Here is a 24965-nt window from a genome sequence, read left to right on the forward strand (position 1 = left end):
AACTGTCGTCGGGGCCGTCAAGTCGCGGTCGCTCACAGGTGGCGTTGTCGGAGGGTCTTCGTTGCGTCGATATGAAGCGGCCTCGCCCCCTGAGGTCGCTGTCTTTAGTTTTCCCGGCTCGGACTAGATAGCCGTCGCTGCGCCATCCAGGAGGAGCTGGGCTGCGAGGATAGTCGGCGTGGAGACGGAGATCGTGACTGTCGTCTAGAAGTTGGCGCCATGCGCTGCTGGGCTACGTAGTCCTCAATATCCCGGGGTCGTTGGCCTAAAGGAGGACTACGCATGTCGATGGGGAAACCCTTCAGTCCCAGTTGTCGATATGGGCACTGTCGATACAGGTGGCCAGGTTCTCCGCAATGGAAGCACAGGCGCTGCCGATTTGGGGCACGCCACAGGTCTGCCTTTCGGTGGGGTGGTCGGTGGTTGTCGATGTACGGTTCGGGGTGGGCTGAATACAGCGAGCCTTGGTCGGCTGGCGGTAATTGTGTGGAATCGGTTGGGGAACGTCGCAAGATGTCCGCATAGGTTGGCCGACAGGGCTCGGTGGAAAAGGATGGCGGGTTAGCGGATGGTACAGAAGGCCGAAATGCTTGTTGGAGCTCTTCTCGGACAATACTAGCGATAGAGCCGATTGTCGGCTGGGGAGCACCGAAGAGCGTCTGGAGCTCTTCACGCAAAATGGAGCGGATGATGTCGCGAAGAAGGTCCGGACTAGCCCCGAAGGCCGAATGCGGCTCCGTGAGCGAAGCGGCGAGTACCGGCCTGTCGTAGGTCGTAGACCGCTGCTGGAGCATCCTTTCCATCATGACTGCCTCCGAAAGAAACTCTGCAACTGTGCTCGGCGGATTGCGCACGAGCCCAGCGAACAGTTGTTCCTTAACGCCGTGCATGAGATGGCGTACCTTTTTCTCTTCGGACATGGCCGGGTCAGATCGTCGGAACAGCCTAGTCATGTCCTCCACGTACATGGTTATGGTCTCGTTCGGCATCTGTATGCGAGAACGTAAAGCCCTTTCCGCTCGTTCTCGGCGATCCGGGCTGGTGTAGGTGTCCAGGATGCAGCGGCAGAACTCGCGCCACGATGTTAGGGTGCCTTCGCGATTCTCGTACCATGTACGAGCGCCATCTTCCAGGCTGAAGAAGACGTTCCTGAGCTTTGCGGCGTCGTCCCACTGATTAAATGCGGCGACGCGTTCAAACTGGGTGAGCCAGTCTTCGACGTCTTCCGTCTGACAGCCGTGGAAAACCTTAGGCAGTCGTGGGTTCTGGAAAGTGTAATACGTTGGCGTTTGCATGACAGGTCGAGGGGCGGCTGCGGTGGTGAATTCCAATGGCCCGTGCTCAGGTGGTAGGCCTAGGTTCCTCCGGATAGCGCGGTGAACAGGCGTGCCAATTGGCACAGGACCTGAATCCTGGGTATGCGGAGGAGTGCGGGACATATACTGGGATCGATACCCTGCGCCGACACCAAAATATGTCACGGACAACAGGGCTAGACGTAGCAGACGACAAGACGAAGCTGTACCAGAAGGCAAAACGTTCGGCGCACAGCACGCGAGTCAACTTCAGTGTCCTCTTCTTCCAGGCGCAGCAAGAACATGGAGACACCAGGTGGCAGTATTCTCTGCCCGCAATCTAAGTTGCAGAGCCCGTCTAGCACTGCCTTGTGACTTACATTGTCGAAAGCCGTTTTAAGGTCCAGCGCGAGCAAGATGTTTTCTCCGTATTTCGGGACAGTGTTCAGCACCTCCTCCTTGATCTGCAGGTGGATGTCCTGTGTTGAAAGGTGTGTTCGGAATCCGAACATCGTGTGCGGCATGAGGTCTTTGTCCTTCAGGTGGGTCTGCAACCTCTGAAGCACAAATCATTCGTATACCTTTCCCAAACATGACGTTAACGAAATGAGTCGTAGATTTTCCAGCTTGACAGTTTTTCTAGATTTAGGAATCATCACTATTTCCGCATGAGACCAGTCCTTCAGGATGGTCCTCTGGTCCCAGTGTGTGTATATAAATTAAGTAAATCTGTTGATTGAATTCTTCTCCAGGTTCCTTATCATGGCGTTGGTAATGCCATCCCTGCCTGGGGTGGTGTTTTTTGTGGCAGACATCACATCGTGTCTGACTTCTTCTATGGTAATGGGTTCGTCGAGAGCGGCATTTGCTTCGCCCGTGTATGGCGAGCAGTAGTCGGCGTCCGTTTCGTCGCCGATGTATCGCTGTTTGAGTTTCTCTCGCTCGACAGTGCTCTCGCTCCAGATCAACGCGCCAAGCTCCACGACTTGCTGAACCGATTCCGAGCTTCCTTTGACATCCAGCAGCTATATTTGGGTCGTACATCAACTGTTTCTCACCACATATATACTGGTACGCACGCCCCATTACGCCAACGCCCTTATTGTGTATCAGCCTCAGAGCGCCGCATTATTGATGAGCAAGTCGACGAGATGCTCACTAGGGGTGTAATTCAGCCTTCCAGTAGCCCTTGGGCGTCCCCGGTCGTTTTAGTCAAGAAGAAAGACGGGTCTATTCGGTTCTGTGTGGACTACCGACGCCTTAATGCGATTACACGAAAGGACGTCTATCCGCTACCACGCATAGACGACGCGCTGGACACTTTGCATGGGGCGAAATTTTTCTCTTCAATCGATTTACGTTCTGGCTACTGGCAAGTTCCGATGGCTGAGGACGATCGCCCCAAGACAGCTTTTGTCACCCCCAATGGGCTCTATGAGTTCAACGTCATGCCATTTGGCCTGTGTAATGCGCCCGCCACATTTGAACGCATGATGGACAATATTCTCCGCGGTTTGAAGTGGCACACATGTCTCTGCTACTTGGATGATATTGTTGTATTTTCATCCGACTTCGCGACCCACATAACTCGCCTTGAAACTGTCTTGCAATGCCTTAGCAACGCCGGTCTGCAGCTCAATCTGAAAAAGTGCCATTTCGCCGCTCGCCAACTTACTATTTTAGGGTATTTAGTGCCCAAAGATGGCATCCTTCCAGATCCATCTAAACTTCGCGCTGTCGCTGAGTTCCTGAAGCCAACATCAATCAAGCAATTACGCAGCTTTATAGGCTTATGCTCCAATTTTAGGCGTTTCGTTCGGAGCTTTGCGACAATCATTGCCCCTCTGACGCAACTTCTCAGCGCTCACAAAGATCTTTCTGCCTGGTCGCCGGCTTGTGATGCTGCTTTTACGAAATCGCGCACGATACTTACCTCACCCCTCCGTATTGCGCCATTTTGACCCGGCTGCTCCTACTGAAGGGCACACCGATGCCAGCGACACCGGCCTCGGCGCTGTTCTTGCCCAACGAAAACCCGGTGTTAATGAATACGTTGTGGCGTACGCAAGTCGAACTTTGACCAAGGCCGAGACCAACTACTCGGTGACAGAAAAGGAATGCTTGGCCATTGTTTGGGCGCTTCAGAAATTTCGGCCATATTTGTATGGGCGCCCATTCGATGTTGTTACAGACCACCACGCTTTGTGTTGGTTGACTTCACTAAAAGACCCCACCGGCCGTCTCGCCCGCTGGTCGCTTAGACTGCAAGAGTATGCTATCCAAGTTATCCATCGTACATGGCGCAAGAATTCCGACGCAGACGCTTTATCTCGCTCACCGGTGCTGCCTGACGCTTCGTTGTCACCTGCCTCCAGCATCGTCCTGTCTTCCCTGTCCATCGACGACATGCCATCAGAACAGTGCAAGGATCCGTGGCTAACATCACTAATCGATCTTCTTACGAACTCGTCACTTTCACCGGCTCCTCACGCCCTTCGTTGTCAAGCGCAGCATTTCGCCCTTCGTGACCGCCTCCTCTATCGACGCAGTTATATGCCAGACGGCCGTAAGTGGCTGCTCGTCGTACCTCGCCCCCTCCGGTGTGATATATGCGCATCTTGCCATAATGATCCGCAGTGTGGTCATTTGGGTGTATTTAAGACTTATGAATGGTTGCGACAGCGGTTTTACTGGCGCGGTATGTACACCGTCGTCGATAAGTATGTGCGTTCATGCACCGATTGCCAGCGTCGCAAGCCTTCTCCTCTCCATCAGCCGGCTCCGCTACAGCATCTTCCGTGCCCGTACCGACCATTCGATCATGTTGGCATCGATTTGTATAGGCCTCTACCATATACACCTGCAGAGAATCGTTGGATCATCGTGACCGTCGATCACCTTACTCGCTATGCGGAGACAGCGGCACTTCAGGATGCTACCGGACCCAACATCGCGTCCTTTCTTCTTCATCATTTCATTCTGCGGCACGGAGCCCCATCGAAACGCAGCTGCCGGCTGTCGTGATCGAACTCGGGTACTACGGTACAGTAGTCGGCCTTCTTATAACACTGCACCACCGCGGCGGGGAGCAATGAACAGCTTTCTTCTACGGCAGAACTGACTAAACGCACTCTTAGCGGCTTTATCCAGAGCTCACAAACTTTGAAAATATTTCATAAGAAGACAAGGTGCTACAACAGAAAATGAAAAAGAAAAATGGGGAACGGTATAGGGCGCTCCGTGCGGGTGCTAATAGTACACAATTTTAAGCACCCCTCAGCCGTCATAGCCCATCGACCAGGGCTGAAACGGTAAGTAGACCCACTTTGCACTGCGCTGAAGTTCCCTGCCCATTTCCTGCTCTGTTTTTCACTTATGCATGGCATTCACAACTTAAAAGCACAGAGCTATATCATCACCAAAAACATACAGACAGAAGAGATCAACCTCTTTATGTGCAATGCTGCAGTTTTCATTCATCGTTTCATTATTACTGAGAAACCTTTCGGGGGGCATGTTTTGTTTTTCTTGAGGCAGGTTTATTGTAGGAACTCAGCTTGTAGGAAGGACAGCTGTTTGTTCTGTGCATCGGCGTCTCAAAAGCCTGGCATCAAAAGAATAAAGCGGGGTTTGTTTGAGAAGTGCGCTACGGCTGAGGAAAGGGACCGTACCGGGGACGGTGGTAATGTCGAACAAATTCGTTTTGTCACCATCGCTATCACTAACTGAAGGCTTCAAAGTTAAGACCAAAACATTTTCAATGAGGAGAACTTTTGGAAGCACCCATGGCATACGCGGCTTCCCAGCGTATGCCGTATCAACAGGGATGATTCTATTTACGAACTATTTTATTTCGGCGCAGAAGGTCTCGATGAACTGAACGGAGCATATTTCTGTGTTGAAATTTTCCTAGCGTTTATAAATCTCATTTTGTGATGCATGAGCCTAACACTTGTCCAAACCTTCATTCTGTTAGCTAATTGGAAAGAGCAAACTAGCAAATCCTTCTTTCTTAGTATCGCAATTCGGCCATAGTTCTCGCGGATGCAAGTTAAATGGGCAAAATCAACCACTTCGGGACATGTACTTTGATTACGATGTTCCGTCTTTAAATTCGCATAACCCATAGCTGCATGAAGAGTAAAAAAACAGAAGCAAATTATACTGAAGAACAGCCATACCTGTTTTCTGTTTGCAGTGAAAGAGAAAAAGTAAGTAAAAGGTTTGGCTATCATTTTTTTTTGTCATAAAGTACATACGCTTCTGAGTCTGGCGATGGCTTTCAGTGCTGAGCATCGGGTTTAAAGCGCTTCAGTGAGAGAGGGTAAAAAGCATACGTGCGTGGAAGGTTAGCGAGGGCTCGGTAATACGAAAGGTCCATTGATTACCAAGCCACTCATAAATTCCTTCAGCAAACCGACCGCAGTGGTAAACGGCTCAGTAACCAGCTCATAGGTTAAGATCGCAATCAATTACAAGCATGACTATAACTTTTCTATTCTTCGTTCTTCTCTTTCTCTTCCTCAGATTGGAAAACAAATTTGCTGAAGTCCTACGTTTTCAGCTGAAGTTCACACATCTGGATGCATAGAACTATTTTCTCCCCCTCTATGACGTATGTGGCAGCATTCTGTAGACAATGATATAAGACGTCTGAATTGAACTTCAGCATCTGCTTTCAGAGGTTGATAGTCAGTGGCGGACTGAGATGCCGATGAACGTTAAAGAATGGTTGGTTGGTTTGTGGGGTTTAACGTCCCAAAGCGACTCAAGCTATGAGAGACGCCGTAGTGGAGGACTCCGGAAATTTCGACCACCTGGGGTTCTTTAACGTGCACTGACATCGCACAGCACACGGGCGCCTTGCTTTTCGCCTCCATCGAAAAGCGAGAAGACTGCCTCCACTACTCCTAATATCAATCTAAATTTACGTCAAACTAATTTAGAGCATAAGTATACGTTGATCTCAAAAATTTAAATGCAATTCCAAAGTGCCCAATCCACATGGTGTACACGAAAATGCTGGAACTGGCTGGTAAAGAAATCTCGTTTACCAGAGAGGCAGTAGAATCCGGCGTACACAGAAGCGGGTACAGATGCTTCACCGCGGCTCACTCTGAAGGTGTCCATTATTGAGCTGAAGAACATCCCCGGGCAGCGGTAGAAAGAAGACGATAGGAAGTTGATCACAAAGCAGACTACAGCTATGGCCCAGCTCAGACTTCCGTCGGGCCCCGCCATCGCCGAGTCCGCGTGAGTGGCTGTATTTGTACCACATTGACCTGGACGCTGGAGCTCGAGATGACGACCATTGCTGTTCGGCGGGTCTTTGCCGTCCTTGAAGAAAGAAAGAACATACACATGTCAGAGTTTAGGAAATATTCATCGGTTAGAATTGCTCTGCGAGCCAGAGCCACAAAGGCACCGAAAAGGGAGCATCCATGTACCGAAATAAATTTAACGGGACGCGTTCTCCTCCTTTGCGCAGCACCGGCATACAAACGCCAAGTGCTGTTCAAGAGTAGCAAAATTAATTGTTTCGAATCGTTGATATATCACTCAAGCTTAACATTTGAAATACAATTTTAATAATTTGTCATTTTTACTAACGCCGTGAACAACTCAGATACATGGTACCAGACAATTTAGTATCATCCATAGGCTTTCAGGGGCTTTTGAGAGAGGGCCGCTATAGGGTGAGAGAGCCGCAGCTCGAAACGAACTTCCTCGCCGTCGCCAAAGATGGCGCTGCAGTTATGTGACCGTTAAAACCCCTTGATACTTTGAAAGTTACGCCAACGATTGAACTTTGCGGCCGCCGCGCTACCTCCTCGCCTCCTCCTCGCCCCTTGCGCGCCCTTTCGCTGAAGGCCGGCTCTCCGCCCGATTTCCTGAGCGACGATTGGTCTCCCTGCCGTTGTCATTGGAAACCGACGCGCGTCCGGCGTTTTCCTTGTGTTTTCTTTTTCCTTCGCGCCATTTTTCCCCCAGTCTCTGCGAGCGAATATTGCGCGCTGTGCTTTTATTGCAGCGCGCAAGCTCTATGCCGTGCTGTTGCGCGTACAACTGCAGCAAGCGACCTGAAGATGGTTATGCGGTATTCATGATATCTCAAGGCAAGCGTGACGGCTTGCGCACGAGTCAATGGATTCACAAGATTAGTCGAAACACGCTTATTCCTAGAAACAACAGAGTTGTTTACGACGTCGAGTGCCTTTCTCACTCCCCGTAATAACGCGTCACCTGACGCTGCGTTTTTTATTCCTGCTTGCTGCTCAATATTTTTGCGGCGGCAGCATGTTCATTGTATAAAAATAAGGTTGTCCTCTGCAGCATGCTGAATATTCTGCGAGGCTCCAAGGCTCCATCATTTAACACGCTTCGACTTCTGTACAGTGAGAAACAGGGCGCTATAATCTGCTTTTTTCTGTCAGAAATAACTGGAAAATTACAGTCTCTCGATTGCATTTGTCGCGATTATGCTAGGATCCCTGGCCTCCTTCACTAAAAATCAAAATTCGGGCTTGTAGAGGAGCTAGCCTTTCCAGCTTTTACTTGTAGTGTGCGTCGGTTACTCGGGAGCATTGAATGCTGGCCCTAAAAAACTCTTTGGCAAGTAAACCCGAGGTATTGCGGGTAATCTGCACTAGTTAGGTCGTATGGCATTTTTTTTTTCAATTCTTGAACGTGTCTTGCCATGCTTCGACGCACGCGTGGGTTAAAAAATATGCGTTCGTTTTATCAAGGATACGGCCAATGTGCAGGAGGTGTTCATATGATCACACACGCTTCACTTTGACCATGACTACAAGGCGTTGGCAGGTTACCTTTGCTTTGAAAGCTGGAGCTCTAAAAGCGCGATTCCGCGTATTCATTTATTGCGAGAAAAGTTATCCCATCGATGTCAAATCAGCCGGAATCATTGCATCAATTTTCTGTATTTACGAAACTTAAACAATCAATGATGATTATAGTTATTATGTAAAAATAGGGGAACATTTTGCGAGCAACAATTCTTAACACTGTAACATATTACTCATTTCAATTGTATGCAAGATTTTTTTTTTTCACCTAGCCTGAGTAATTATCTCATCGTTCTATGTTCTAGCTACATTTCACTGAAGACCAGTTTGAGCCGCCAATATTACACGAACTCGAAAAAAAAAAACAGACCAAACGCAGTTCCATCAATTTTCTCTCACCGACCTGTCCTGAAGTAAAGGAAGCCTCCTCGACCGAGACATGAACCTCGCGCTGATAGTAGTCAGTTATTTCTGTGGCTTGCTCTTTTCTCACCTCCATTTATGAGAAAACAAGAAAGTATAAGAATTAAAAGTCAATGTATAGTTGTCTCGTCAGATATTATGAGATAATAGAGATATGACTGACAACGTAAGTCAGTGAAAGTTGAAGTATATCAATGGGTCATGGGACGGCATCAGATTAAATAGTGATGGTTATGAATAGTGATAGGTAATGATGGTGACTGTCACGGATAATAGTAAATTATAGTAATAGGCCCGGATAGTGAGGTGATAGTGTTCGTTGCGGATAGTGACAGTTACGATAGGTCTCTGGCATTAGTAGATATAGTGATAGATAGGATAGCGATAGTTAATGAATTGGCAGTTATATGCTTTCTCATTTCCGCACGTTGAAGACCTATGTGCACCTTGTAATTTTTTTATTTGATTGTTGCGTTCAATGAAATCAAGCTCTTTTACACAGCGCATGAGACCACAGCATGCTTGCCCCAGAACTTCAGTGTATCGGCAATAGGGCCCACCACTTCTCCCAGTGTACCCTGCTGTCTTTTAACCACACGCGAAGTCAGTGAGGGGCCACGTACTCATAAAATTATTTAATTCCTCCATCAGCATCATATCAAGACTGCCGTGGCAAAACTGTTCCTTGCCTCGAAGCAGCAGGGAACAGCTCAAAATTTGATTTTATACAAAATTAACTAATGAACGCAGATTATCGCGGATCGCTAACTAGCACAGTGCCATTACACTTGGCCTAAGCTTTCCAACGGTATACGGTTCGGTGTTGCAGCTAAAATTTAGATTTTAATTGCAATTTACTATCAATTAATTTGGCCCAGTAATTGATTGAAATACATGTACAATTAACCAATAATCCAATCTCATGGTTGATCACGTGACATATACTATGCTTAGAGAGATAGCTTGACAGTAGCGAAATAGACTAAGTCCTGCTTTAACCTTCTCTAATCTTGAAGCTCAAAGCACCAGCCTGGATCGTTTTCTGAAGTTTTACCGCGGTGACAGATTTCACGCTCTAAAAAAAACAAACATAAAGTCAGAGGCAGTACTAGATTAAGTGCACAAAGTAAAACCTTATCATGAGACTTAAAAAGTGTCTGTAGCACAGAACTCGCCTGAAAGCTTTTTTTTATCTGCATTCCCCATTCAAACAGTTCTAAGAAGAAAGCAATCAATTCATGAACTTTACTATAGGCATTCTCAATGCTTTTCTCGCAATTTTTCTAAAATTTTGTGCACTCCTGGAGCGCAGACCTGGCCCAAAAGCTCGCGCTTCACTCACTGCTGCGGCCGGCCGGCGGGCGTCAGGGGGAAAAAGCGTGTCGTGCGCAGCGCTCGCCGCCGCCGCGCGAGGAGAATCGAGGAGGAAAGCGCGGCGCGGAGGAGAGTGTCGCTACTTCCAAATTATCAAGGGACTTTAGTGACCGTAACCATTTCATGTTTATTTCTGCACTTAATTTTTTTTTCAAATCCAATCAAGCCTACGTCCTTTTTTTGAGCCTCAGTTATTATTTTGAGGCTACTGTTGAATATTTAAGATAACGTTTCTGGGCGACTGATGGCTTAACATGTTGAAAAAGAAAACATATCCCGAATAAGCGGGGCAGGGTAAAAATTGGAACACACGAGCGCTGTTTAGGAAATATATGCATTTATTGCTCGAGTTCGTAAATACCTAGGAAGAAGATATGTGAGGGAAAAGAAAAAAAGGGGCAAACATCGCGTGAATCAAAAGCATGGGGCTCCTCAGTCAAGTGTTAATTTATGCTATCTTAAAGTAAAACAGGGTAACGAAAGGTTTGGTGACGAATGATGCTTCGCTCTCTTGACCGCTACAAATTCCCAGAGATTACAAGCAGCGATCACCGGTTTAACTGACGGGATATGGGAAAAACCTTTCCCCTGTGGTGGGCGTAGTCCGGTTCATTATGATGATGACTCCTCACGCGCGATAACAAACGCTTCAAAGACTTTGGTCGTTTCTGAATTGGAGGGATTCTAGAGAAATACCACATAGTTCAAAAACTTTATGGATGGCACTTAGGACTCCTTATGCGCTGATTGTGAAAACAATAATATCTCATCGTAGATTCTGTTTGATGATCATTAACCAGGTGACATACATGTAGACCTTACCCCGTTCCCAAGCTGTTCAAGCGTACGTTCCGCTGCCTAGTTGGTGTAGCGTTTCAGGCTCACAACCCAAGAGACGTGAATCCGAATCCTGCTTACAACTCCAAAATTTTCAAGACAAATCAAATACTTCATAAAGGTTAATAATTTGAAGCATGCAGCAGGCTATAATTTGTATTGCATGACATGGTTTTCGCGTCACGTTGCGTCATGTTTTCGGTGAGCTTCGTGGGGTGCTTAGATTTCGCTCCAGATCATGCGTCTGTGACGTCATCGAGTTCCTGAACGACACCGGGTTTCTTGTCAATCAGCCACATAACTCTTTCTCATTAGACGTGGAAAATGTCATAGCATGTTTATATACTGAAGCGCTTGATTTTGTGATTGAGGGCACGCGTACCCACGTGTGTAAGCCGATCGCGATCTCCAAAAACGATCGTTCTCAGTTCCTGCTGACTAGGGAAGAGCCAAATGAAGGATTAAAACGCTCTTTAGTGAGTTCTCACAACAGAGTAGTGCTGTGGCTAAGAACGCGAGCTTTGTAAAATGTTTTCTCCCTATCACGGCCACGGAATTCGAAGGTCCAGATCCCATACTTCTTCAGAAGCACTCAAGAACGCTATCACCAGTTCGGGCCAACACCGGGTGGGGAAAAGTAACCACGCGGAAATTGTTAGTTCGACCTCAGCTTACTAGGGATCACTTTTTCTTATTGTAGAGAAAGGGTCCCCGAAAGGTACCAAAATTCTGTGTACCACTGGGAAGTGTAACGTAGGCGAGAGGTCACGGTTGTCCCCTATGTTTACCTGGTATCTCACAAGACGTGTCGTTTACAGGCTTGGGGTACATGGTATACTTCCCATTATAGCTGGTGCACACTTCAGGACTTCTATAAGGTGGTATGGCAGTAACCTGACACTCCAGTATAAAAGTGAAAACCTGCAAGTAGTGAGTTCTTCATTTTGAACGATGATCCACCCTCAAGTAATCGAACGATATTTGAAACATTGCGTTAATAAACACGTTGCTTCGGGATGACTCAACAGTGCCTTTATTGGGGCCGCGACAGCTGGTTCATGACTTCAACAAAAACAGCGCACTACAAAGGCGACAAAGAATAGAAGAGTTACACATACAGCGCTAACAACTTGCTGTTGTCACCCTATTAATGCCTCTTTTTCTTCTTCAGTTTATTCTGATATGTTCCGGTTTCCGTCCTCATTCGTAGCTCCCTCATCGTCTCTCATTCTTGCTAATTATTTTACTCTTAGATTACGACGTTATAGCCGCCTGTAGCGGCGCAAATAATTTCCTTGGAGTGTACGGTAACAATGCAGCCTCGCCTAGAAAAGAATCGATCAGAGGAGCGTAAGTGAAAACTTCCTAGACGTCACGATTGGCGGCACCAAACTGAAGAGAAGCTCATCGGCATCGCATTGAAGCTACTGTACAAGGATTCAAGCTGACGCTAACGTCGGAAAAATGTTCACATTGAAAAACAATACTGACACGGCTAAATGTCGAGTCACACACAGATGTCAAAATCGCTTTATTGATTTTCCCGCTGGTAGTGTCGCCAAATGGACTACTACATTTCTGAAGGAGGCTGCCATAGAAAATACTTCTTATACCACGAAAACTGAGCGACCCCTGTGCAACAGCCGGACAGCTTCTGCGATGGAACATCTCAGGTGAATATAAATGTTTGCGTAGTCTTTGTGCATGTTAAGAAAAGGAAAACAGGAAAACATTTGCACATTAATCTATGATACACCATGAAATATTATATTTTATATAATGGCAATAGAGTACCTCTTGAAGTAAAAGTTGATTTCTCGCGGTGTTTTATCAACACCTTCCTCTACCGTATACGGACCACCTGTTCATTAGCACCTACGTGTCGTATAGGGTACTGAAAAAAAGATGATACACGTTTATGCAAGAAAAGTACAAAATTTATAAAAACTAAGGGCTTTTCTCATGATTGGTTTTGTTTACTGTTTGATCGCACTATAGTCCAACTACTGAATAATTCCCTGAGAAACATTTGAAGCATACTATATAAGTTAATAAATAAGAAAACGCTGGGTCATGAATTATTCGGCCTAAATGTACTGCCGCAAGCAACATCACGCCGTAAGCACTTACAACAGGTGAATTTAACTGCGCTTTTATAGCACACTTGGCACCACGCTTTGCACAGAGCTGCGTACACAGCTAAAATTCAGAATTTTTTTCCAAGTGCGCGGTACGAGCATTGACTTATTTGTTTTAGGTGAATCTACTATCTCGCATACGCAACAATACTGCTTTACGCTTGGATAGCGAAGCAGCGAATAATATTTTGTTTCATAGGAAATATTATTCTATAAGTAATCAACACACTGTTCTGTACTTTTATGCACACACCTTCTGTCGCCAGTAATAGAATCCTTTTATCTCGCAGGTTCAAGCATATTGTTGGTCTCGAAAATAACATACTGATTCAATTATCCTTCGGGTGTTTGCTGGAAACTTTATAGCATATTTGTTATTCTCACCATCCGTGGCACGAAGCCAAAATTTCGGCATTTCTGTACAAAATTGTTCGCTGACATCTTGGTCAAGAAAACTGATTTCACATCTATCTTGAGCGATAGAAAGAACGTACTTTTCTTTTTACACTGGTCTAGTTTGCAGCGTCTAACCGGGGAGCATGAGCCTGTCTCTTAACACGTAGTGATATGAGCAAGCAGCAGTGGCGAGGCCTGAATGAAATACTTCGTCTCACCTCAGGTCTCACCAAATAACTTTTTTTCGACGGGAACACAAAGTGGCTCTTGAAAGAGCTAACTTCAATTCTGCCAGAGACCGAAGTACTACGAGCCGATAGACGCCCCAAAAAAGGCACCGTCGATCACTTCTGAATGTCATGCGGACAGGCGTGTCTACTCCTAAAAGGAATGAAATACGAGGCTGCACCCAGAAGCAGTCGGCGTCAGTGTTTAATATTTTTATGCCGAACAATAAACTTTCTTTTTTTTTTGTTATGTGGCGCTGCGCAGTAAATGCGTTGAAAAGCTGACGTCAACCCAATTCATATTAATCTGTCGCAAACATATGCCAGGAACACAGAACCTACCCTTCTAAAGCCACGGTTCAGCACATCCGTGCAATTCAATTGTGGCTGTACGCACATTCAATGCAAAAAATGAATTCCAGGGACGATTACCATACTTCCAAGGCGAAATTTGAGAGCAGCGGTTTAGACTTTTCTGCAATATATTGAGGCGAAGAAATTCAGATTGTATGTATGTATGTATGTATGTATGTATGTATGTATGTATGTATGTATGTATGTATGTATGTATGTATGTATGTATGTATGTATGTATGTATGTATGTATGTATGTATGTATGTATGTATGTATGTATGTATGTATGTATGTATGTATGTATGTATGTATGTATGTATGTTGGTTGGTTTGGTTTGTTTGTGGAGTTTAACGTCCCAAAGCGACTTAGGCTATGAGAGACGCCGTAGTGGAGGACTCCGGAAATTTCGACCACCTGGGGTTCTTTAACGTGCACTGACATCGCACAGTGCATGTTAAAGAACCCCAGGTATGTATGTATGTATGTATGTATGTATGTATGTATGTATGTATGTATGTATGTATGTATGTATGTATGTATGTATGTATGTATGTATGTATGTATGTATGTATGTATGTATGTATGTATGTATGTATGTATGTATGTATGTATGTATGTATGTATGTATGTATGCACGCATGTATGTATGCACGCATGTATGTATGTATGTATGTATGTATGTATGTATGTATGTATGTATGTATGTATGTATGTATGTATGTATGTATGTATGTATGTATGTATGTATGTATGTATGTATGTATGTATGTATGTATGTATGTTAGGGACGAATGTTTCCAGGACACGGGAAAAGTTAACTTGGCGTAGAAGGGCGATATTTTTTGATAATCTCTTGATTTATACGAATTCTCTGCTACCTGACTGAGAAGCAGAACACGGAGCCTGGTTACTTTTGGCAAAGACGCTACGTACTTACGTGCGTACATACGCCTGTCATAGGGCGTCATACGTACCCACATGTATGTATTGGGCAGGCATAGATACAAAACAATTTTTCTCCAGAGGCAAACAGAATTCCTCAGAAGAGAAAAAAGAGCACGCAAGCACTGCGGAGCTCGCGGCTGTTTTGTCCTTCTGAGAAATTCTCTTTGGCTCATGACTCTCGTTTACGCCAGAGCCGACGACGACGTGGCTTAACCGCTGCACAAGCGCATAAAATAGATTCCACAATTTCCCCATCTGCTTTCTGTGTCTCTGAAATCACAGCCATACTTCAGGGCGCACGGAGATCTGCGGCCATTAAAGAATTTAGCGGCATTCGAAAGAACTAGTCATTATTAGAACAGTCACTGAAAGATGCAATTTTGCTTATTTTGCTAGGTTTGCGCACAACAGGAGCTACCACATAAGTCATGCATATTTGCAATGAGAGCGCAGTGAAGGCGCCAAATGACACCATACAAAGTGCAGAATGACTCGCGCCGACTAAGAAAATTCGCACTCTGTTAGGTAAAGACGGTGTTATAGGCACTACAGCAAAGTAGTGTACGTCGGAGACTACAAAAATTGCGCAGACACTCAAGTTCCGATCTAGAGACAGTGCGCACTGTAGCGTTAATTGAGCAATTAACTCTGTGCAACTGTGCCTTTGGGGTCGCGTCTTTGCCAAAAGTAACCGGGACACCCAGCCGGCCGGCGGACCAGGCGCGCGGCTGAGCAGTGGCGTGGCTGTCGCCAACGGTGGCCGCTGCTCCCCGGCTGCGACTGTAAGCTTGCTGACGTAAAGGCTGCTCTTTCATTATCTTTCTTGTGATGATAAAATGTATGCGGGTAGCATGTGCGGCGTTCGAGTTCGTGCTTTGCGAGCGCAGTGCTAGACAGCAAAATTGGTTCAATGATAATTTTTGACCGGCGCCGTGAAGCTGCGCTTTGGTTGGAATACTTTGCGTGTTGAATCCCAGTACACAGCCCTCGTAGATCAAGTGATTTGGAAAGTAGTTGGTTTTCCCTGGTTTGGAATATTCGCACAGTGAGATAGGGCACGAATACCGAAACCTCGGTCTGGTTTTTCACGCGATTTCTAGTCTTCGATGGCGACGCCTCGTTGAGCTAGAGAGAAAGAAAAAAAAAAAGCAACATTTTCCGCTGTTTCAAATGCGGCTATTCCCATCCATGTAATGTGGCGAATCCAAAAATGTCGCGTTCGCCGCAACTTGCTAACGCACAGTCGTGCGCCACGGTTTTTGCGATTGTAGCGCAAAAATGAATGCCTGAAAATTTGAGCTCAGATTGCAGCTTCCTGCAAATGTTCCCTAACATGATCCCCCAGGAACGCCTTGCTACTACGAAGGTTGCCTACGAAGCTTTTTTTCTACTTGTATTGAAACTCCCTCAGCGGCTTCACCCTGTTACTGCCAAGGTGTTCAGCAAGGGCAAGTCAGAGGTTTTCGAGCTTGAACTTGCGTTGCACTTGAAGGTTATATTCCAGCATCTTATTTGCTAAGTTACTGATGCCACCACTCTGCTAGCGAGCACTGAACTACCAATAAAGTAATAGCGAGTAACACAAAAACAGTTCTTAGTTAAAATATCTCGTTTCAAGTTTTATCTTAATTTCCAGAACATATTGCTGATAGGTTGGTCACATGATGTTCCCGAATATAAATGGTCGCACGTATTGAGAAAATGGCCAAAGTATGTTTGAGGTGTGAGAATAAGATGATTATGCTGCCCCTTACAAAAATGAGTTTTGAAACTCTATTGTTGGACTATTGACCGCCTTTTGAATTTATTGAATTTCGATAGACATTCAACCCCAGCTGAATGCAATCTTTACAGGGCCAACAGAATTTTCATTGTGTTCTACCCAATAGACTTTTTGTACAATTTTTTCTATGTGCTTTTTGTTGTCAGTTTGCAACGTTCACGAACAATTAGCGTGTACTGTTCATGCTGACCCATGTTTTTAAGTAGTTTTAGGCACAAATGATAAGAGCATGATGTAACAATTTCGTTATGAATTTTTGGTCTCACTTGTAATCAACTATTGGCCACATTCTGCAAAGGGAAATATAAGAGCAGCATGCAGTTGCGCGCTCGTTCATGTTATATAAAAGTACATATTAACGGTGCACACTTAGCTCAAGCTTCGCAACACAGTGAAAATATGCCCTAAAAACTTCATGATGGCAAAGCCTCCACTAATAATGCAAATACATCGTTGAATGTCAATCAGAATCCGTAATGGATCAGCTTCTGTATGTCGCAGAAGGTAACTTTAGTGGTAGGACATATTTTATATTTATCATAAAACAAGTTCAGTGAGTCATCATACTAACAAACAGGATCCTAGATTGAACCTACCATGTAGGGCAGGACAGAGCTTTTTTAAACCAGTTCCAAAGTTCACTATATATATGCTTCAGGGTCTGACATTCTGCCCAAGCATAGGTATTTTTGCCCGTAGCTTTTTGCCGCAAAATGAGGTGCAGTCTGTATTGGAATCCTCCACCGCTGTATGTCTTTGGAGAATTTTACTGTTATTTTTTCTTTTCCTTCCTTTCTTAGTGGACACCATGCTAAAATGAAGTCACTTTAAACATTGAGGGGTTCTAATAATCACGGATTGATCCCACGCATACTATAGAGTTAACATGCATAGCAAAAACATTCGCGTATGAAAAAAAACGAAAAAAAAACAAGATTGCATGCGTCTTCTAACGGCGACTCTTCTTTTCAAAGAAGCATTCGGCCGCCGCCATGCCCCTGTCCGCATCCCACTTCCCCCGTGCCCCGCGAAAGGCGCCAGCATGTCCGGAGAGGTCGAGGGTCGCTTCCTGTCGGCTGGGGGGAAAAAAGGGGGAGGGAGGAGGGGTTGCTCCCGCTTGGTCTCCGCTCTCTGCCTTCACCGTGGTTTGTTTTCACGGAGATGACCTTGGCTTCAGCAGTCGCGCAGCGGGGGTGGCGGCTTTTCACCGAAGCTGTTCTTCTGCGCCCCGTTTTCTTTGCACGCAGACGCGGGTACGCTGAGTGCGGCGATGTGCCAGTTCAGTTGGCGTTTTCCCGCCACCGTGGTCGCATCTTGCACTGTGAACGAAGCACCGTATGTAGGTTTTTCGCTGGTGATTATCACGAAGATCGTTTTGTTCAAAGTGGAGCGCGAACGTACGAATTTAAGTCTTCGGAGGACTACGCTCTTGGGCGGCAGCTTCTGCGCAAGGAGGACGTGTTTAAGAAGTTCAACAGTCCCAGGCGTTTTGGATTCTAGGCGAAAAGCCGGCGCGGGCGGAGGGAGCGTCTGCACTTTGGTGAGTGTTTTACTTTTTCCTATTCGTGTTTGTGCCAGTCTTGTACTGTGTGTGCTACAAGGTGAAGCCCGCATGTAAATATTTCTAGCAGACAAACCAGCCTCGTCGGAAAAAAAAGGAGGGGGAGAGAGAGAGAGAGAACGAGGCTTGTCTCTACGCGGACGCTGGGGCCGATGGAACGCCAGCTGGAATGGCGACATTTTCTTTCTTTTTTTTAACCGGTGACCGTTTTTGACGGATTGTTCGGCACAGTGCTGTACTCTTTCGATACGCTACTCGCGCTGAGACGGACACATTATCGAGATCATAATATGCCTCTGTCACACATTGTGGATTATTGAATCTGTGCAGCTCCGCCATTTTTGCAGTGTTTGTTTTTGTTTCCACTCATTTTAGTGCCTATAGTTGGTAATTTTGCTTCAAGTTTTCTGGGTAGTAATGCTTGTGACCTGCGCTTTGCTATTTATATTCACAATGGGATCTTTGACGGCAGCATATATTGTTTATTAGGGAGAAATGAACGATGTGGTAGTGCTGCCGAGCTGTGGAGGCGGCGGTCGATGCCGTCTAAGCAGTGAAAGACAGTGACAACTCATTTTAGACAAGAAATTTCTTGAGCTATGACGTGGAGCAGCGCACAAATGCCTTTGCTCTATTTTTAGGTTAGTATATACCGCAACTTAATTATGATTTATATTGTTTATTTCAGCATCACATGCGAGGAGTTCCCGGACGTATCAGCGTTTTACGCAAAGAACAGCCTGGCGTCATACCTTGCACATGAATTGAAATAAAGCAAATAAACAACCCAGCTCATGTTATGGGTTCACCAAAGATGCATATTTTTTCTTTCTCATTAACGCGCATTTTTTATTCTGTGTTCCCTTTCCGCTGCGGATTAACAGAAAATGCTGCGTGATCAACGGTTAGCCGGGAGCAGGCACGAGGTGGTTTACATTAATGCAAAAGTAGCACAGCACACATCCTTGCTGCGGTCAGTCAACACATTCTATGTTCTGCTCGACCAATCAACAATTTAGTCAGTTTAGTGTAGGTTAATGAGTGAGTAAGTATAATGGGGCTTAAAAGATCAAGATCTGTTTTGTTCTTTTATGCCTCACTATGCTTATCATTAACCAACACTGATCAGACAGGATTTATGATTGGTCGGGCAGAACATAGAATGTGGTGACTTATCGCAGCTAGGAGATGTACTGTACTACTTTTGCATTAATGAAAATCACCCCGTGTCTGCTCCTGGCAAACCGATGGTCGTGTACTATTTTCTGTTGTTCAGGAGTGGAAAGGTAGCAGAAAATCAAAAAGCGTCACTTGCAGAGTTTCTGAAGCATTTGAGCCTGAAATCAACAGAATTTCAGTTGCGGGAATTCCAAAAGCGCTCTTAAGAAACACATGGGCCTATATTTCATAAGCGCTCAACAAGAGGTCAACACTGCATCATCCAAAATGTTGTTGATTATCGACAGACTTTCAACAGCGTGTATTGACACAACGCTTTCGAATTTCTATAGAAACCCTACATGCATTTTTGTAAGGGGCGCTCGCTCATCAAACGGAGGGATTAACCAGAGGTTAACGCACGAATATAGTTACCAATGAAAAAACATTAAGCACTTTTTGTGCGTTTTCAAATTGCGCTAAATACGCTATGTAGCAAGAAGGCCACTTGAGAGCGCTGCAAATATTTTATTTCTCTCCCCTGCCACTTAACGAAGCGTCACAAGATACGCCTAGTACTGCAGGAAAAAGCGCATAGCGTTTTCGAAATTCATTCCCTTCCTTACTTTCCCGACAATCCAAACGAGCAAAATAGCATGTATTTGCCCATTTGTTGCAACAACGGGAGCACTGCACTAATATTCAACGCGAGGTATTCCAATGATGAGAGCAGCAGCACAGCGGCAGCCAAAAGGGAACGTTGAGTGAGTGATGCCTATTCGGAGCACAGCGCTTTGAAGGCGCCAGATCAGATGCCGCCTATGATACTCGATAACTTTTTATCATCTCAAAAAGAAGAGAGAGGGGCATGCTTATGTCAGCCAGCTTACACTCGCCGCCGTAGAACAGCGGCCAGCGACGGCGAAAATAGCGCCGCAGTTAGGCCCCGTGCGTGCTCCGCCAGCCGGCGGTGCTGCTTGGTTACTTTTTGCAAAGACTGTACATTTTTCTACTCGCCCACCAGTAACGCCGTAATGTGTGTCTCTGTTACCCGGACATATCAAGTATCATATAGTCGACAGCTATCAAACTATGTGAAAGACATGTTTTGACCTAGCCTCACCAGCTTTAACTTAGCCGCACTAACGGGTTTGCATAGCCTTACTCGGGATACAAGGGTCCTGAAGGGTTCGATACCGATATCCTCCTCTTGGAGGTTATCTAAGTGGTTATCAAAGTAGCGACGCATTCTGGTAGGTACTGATAACTGGGACATATCATGTGGTCTCGTGACATCCCACAACCAGTTACGCACTCAGTGACCTGCTTTGTCAAACAAAAACTACCACATGCCAGGCACGTGATTTCTTGCTCACATGGCGACAACGGTGACTCCGGATCGTCACCAGAACGGAGCTTTTAATATTGTCATGCTGAAAACGTTTTGTGATTGCTACTGGGCAGTTAAATAGATAGTGTTCTAGATTGTCATAAGCTGAGCAGACTCTTGGGGCACGAGAGGTCTGACTGCGTGTGGAAGATAGGTTTAGGTGTAGAGATAATGTGGCGTTGCAACGTTGTTGCTAAAAGTGGCATAAAACTGCATTGCTGACGCATACAGTATGAAAGATATCGTGACCTACAACATCGAAGTAGAACGAAAACGAGAATATTTTCAATTCGTTTAGGCGTGACCATTGCAGGTCCTAGTGGACAGCCAAGAGGTGTTGAAAAGGCATCGATCTGTGCAGTTTACCTGTGCAGACTACTTACGCCCTGATGTTCTGGTAGCACTGGGCTGTCACAGTCTTATGCCTTACATACACGGCTGCACGGGGTTGAAAATCATTTGCGGTACTTTAAAGTTGAAATGCAGTGCGGTATTCTATACTTCCAACACCTCAGTGTTTAAAAGCGTATCCTCCAGAAAAACCGGCCTCTGAGTTGTCGGCGTCGCCATTGCGAGGGAAATATTACGGCCTGACTCTAGTTAGTGGGAGTTGGCAGCTGACATGGCCGCGCGCTAATTGGTCTGCGGGTTGTGTGACGTCACAAGACCACGTGACACGTCTGAGTTGGCAGGCCCTGTCATTTCCGGATTCGCCTTTGAGAGGAGATGAGATCGGAATGGAGCTTTAATTCGAGAATCCTTGGATCGCGAGTTGGACATGTGGGCCTGACGCGACGGAGGTAGCTAATACGGGTTGGTTAGCGAAACTGTAATCGGGTGGTATTTGATACAGTGCGGCAACTCACTACTGTAAGCTAATTATTATGAGCGGTATGTCTGAAGCACAATCAAAACTATTAATGATATACGAGTAGCAAAGTGCAAGGATCCTGAAGGAGAGGCGGCAGACGGGAACCTATAGTGCTGTCGGGCCACGTTTTTGAAGGCTGAGCTTAAGTGTCCCCACATTATTTTCCAGTGAGTTTACTCGGAAAAGCTATTCCACTCCAACTGCCTGCGTTGGTAGGCATGATCTTCCGCACTCTGTCGAACCCGCCGGGGCCTGTGTAACGTAGGTAACCTACTTCAGGACACGCTATACAAGTAATGATATCAGCGGCATAAGAACCTGACGGCAGCAGTACTCAAGCGTGCAGTGGAATAATCTCTTACCCACTTTGACAAATCAGATTGCCTATTGCAAATTTTGTCGAGTTCTATTAAGGTTTATGATGATGACGTGATACGTACTGTTTGTGTTTGTTCCCCAATTGTGAAAATGTAATTTCTGTTGGCAATTGTTACGTGGCGGCTTCGGAACAGTGACCTGTCTTACCCCAACCAGAAAGCATATTCGAAGTTTCGGTGCGTCAGCACGTGCATGTTCACACAAATGATCTGTGGCGTTTGCTGTGCGTGTTGCATTGCTATTGCGTGTCGTTCCAAGTGGGGTCTTATGTGTGAAACGGAAATGCACTCAGTTGCAATTTCGCAATTGTTGGATGTTTTTTAGTCTTTCGATTCATCTGTGGGTCTCGTTCTCTCTCTCTCTCTCTCTCTCTCTCTCTCTCTCTCTCTATATATATATATATATATATATATATATATATATATATATATATATATATATATATATATGTATATATATATATTGTCTTCGCAAAGCAATACTACGTACATCGGTTCCCCTCTCCGTGGAGCCAACGCTACTACCATCAACCCCATAGGGCAATGCACAACGCGTGTTCTCATCGATGACCAGCGCATCATATTGAGTTTGTGGTGATTCATCATGCGTTCATGAACTAATTTTAGGCTGGGACTTTTTATAGTCGGCGTCTGCCCTTATGTCCTGCCGTGACCGCCTCGTTCACATTGCGGACACTGAGTTCGAAGCAGAATCTGCCTCCTCCCCACTACGTGTCCTGGCTGCCTTTGACTGCGTTTTGAGCCCTGGCCGTCAGCACTCTATCATTGTTAACCTAGATTATGCACTTGACAGCAATGCTTTAGTGATGCCAGCACCACGGTGGACCTCCGACGGCATAGCGCTTGCCTCCTGCCTCACCTGTTTCAACCGCGGTTGCGCGGTTGTCGCGGCGACGAACACTCGTACCCAGTCCTTATTTTTACATAATGGAGGAACTGTTGGCTTTCTTTTTGAAGGAGATCCTGTTCCCCTCACCATGCTTTTTTGTGCTTCTCCGCCATCTGATGCTCTACCTCAGCGACCTTCATCGGCACCCGCGGCAGCCATCAGCACTGACCTAACTTCTGGAGAGTCGGCGGCATTGCTCGCAGCCCTTTTGAAACACAAACAGTCTTTTGATGTGTGTATTTCACATTTAGGCCAAACATGTGTCACCTCCCACCGCATAGAGACTGAGGGATCAACCATTGGTCGTCGCCTCCCATATCATCCGAAAGCAAAATCATTGAGCCCCCGGTTGGCGACATGCTCGCGCGAAACATCGTTCGGCCATCGAGCTGCCCTTGGTCCTCTACTGTTCTCGTCAGGAAAAAGATGGTTCTGTGCGGTATTGAGTGGATTACAGAGCCCTTTACAAGATAACCCACAAAGATGTTTACCCGCTACCACGAATTGATGACGCTCTGGATTGTCTTCAGGGAGCAGAGTAATTCTCAAGTCTCGACTTGCGCTCCGAATATTGGCAAATTCTCATGCATGATTTCGACAAGGGCAAGACTGCATTTGCTACTCCCGATGGTCTTTATAAATTTAAAGTGATGCCTTCCTTTCGGACTATGTAATGCTCCAGTCACCTTAGAGCACATGATCGACACAGTGCTTCGAGGAATGAAATGGAAGACATGCTTGTGTTATTTAAGGATATTATCATCTTTTCATCGGACTTCGCCCAGCACCTGCACCGTTTTAAAGAAGTTATCACAAGCCTGGCATGAGCCGGTTTCCAGCTCAACACTAAAAAATGCCACTTTGCCACCAAAACTACCAAAGTCCTCGACCATGTCTTTAGCCAGGCGGGCATACAGCCCGATACCGACAAAATTGCAGCTGTATATAATTTTCCTCATCCCAAACGCCAGAAAGAACTGCGCAGCTTCCTCGGGTTGGCGTCGTACTTCTGACGTTTTATCCGAGACTTTGCTTCTATTGCGGACCCTTTACACAACTTCCTGAAGTCTGACGCGCTTTTCTCATGGTCCAATGAATGTGAACAGTCCCTCAAGAAAGCCCTCAGTTCAACTCGTGTGTTTCGACATTTTGATGAGACAGCTCCAACCATTCTTCATACTGACGCCAGTGGACAAGGCATCGGTGCCGTTCTTTTGCAACGCCACGCTGCTTCCGAAGAGCAGGTTGTGCCATACGCTAGCCGTTCTCTCACAGCAGCTGAGCGTAACTAAAGCATTACGGAACAAGAATGCCTTGCCGTTTTTTGGTCTGTCCAAAAATTTCGACCCTATTTGTATGGCTGCCACTTCACAAACGTCACCGAACATTATGCGCTCTGTTGGCTGTCGTCATTAAAGAACTTGTCAGGTCGGCTAGGCCGCTGGGTGGTATGGTTACAAAAGTATACCTTCGCCATCACATACAAATACGGCAGAAAACACCTCGATGCTGACGCCCTCTCTCGTTGCCCACTGTATTCTACTCCAACCAACTCCCGTGCAGTCACTACACTCTGCCCCTCACGTCAGCCTTCCGGTGATCGTCTGGATGTTGCACCCATTGAGGCCTCTCCGCTGGACCTAAGCAGTACCTTCACGGCATTGCAGTAGGCTGATCCTCACTGCAGCACAATTATCGCTCGCCTCCGCGGTCATCATAGGCAACTAACCGTCACCTGCGTCGTCAGCTTCGCCTTTTCCGGATTCAACACGGAACGCTTTACCGCTCTGTAAACCACACGACTGGTCACCGGTGGGTTTCCGTTGTTCCTCGCTCTCTATACCATCGAGTGTTGGAGGCTTAACATGACGATGCCACTGCCGGTCATTTAGGACACCACAAGACGTACGACCGTATAAAAAGCCGCTACTTTTGGCCCCGGCTTTCTACCAGCGTCGCCAAATGCATATTATCATGTGCGCCTTGCCAACATCGTAAGCGGTCAACTTCTCTTTCTGCCGGCCCCCTGCAACTTCATCCTTGCCCATCTGTGCCTTCCGATTCGGTCGGCATTGGCTTATTTGGCCCCCTACCTCTCACGGCCACCGGTCATCGATGGGT

At 46.2% G+C, this 24965-nt stretch overlaps 2 protein-coding genes across 6 annotated transcripts in view; one reads left to right on the plus strand and one right to left on the minus strand.

Moving 5' to 3' along the window:
* The window catches only part of LOC146195531 (monocarboxylate transporter 4-like), an 86229-nt gene that overhangs the window by 39394 nt on the left and 21870 nt on the right, over nucleotides 1-24965 (minus strand). For 4 of the 5 annotated variants that reach the window (XM_084597861.1, XM_084597862.1, XM_084597858.1 and 1 more), the window contains exon 2: nucleotides 6350-6632. In XM_084597861.1, coding sequence (XP_084453987.1) covers nucleotides 6350-6632 — 283 coding nt within the window. Of the gene's footprint in view, nucleotides 1-6349; nucleotides 6633-12526; nucleotides 12627-24965 lie in introns of all 5 variants that reach the window. The other variant, XM_084597860.1, reaches the window with a different exon arrangement.
* LOC146195532 (uncharacterized) overlaps nucleotides 12165-24965 on the plus strand; it is a 113853-nt gene continuing 101052 nt past the window's right edge. Inside the window, exon 1 of the transcript XR_014706030.1 lies at nucleotides 12165-12405. The gene's annotated coding sequence lies outside the window, so the exon portion shown is untranslated. The remainder of the gene's footprint in view (nucleotides 12406-24965) is intronic.

Source organism: Amblyomma maculatum, chromosome 3, assembly GCF_055883805.1.
Source record: "Amblyomma maculatum isolate TAMU_Amacu chromosome 3, ASM5588380v1, whole genome shotgun sequence".
NCBI lineage: Eukaryota > Metazoa > Arthropoda > Arachnida > Ixodida > Ixodidae > Amblyomma > Amblyomma maculatum.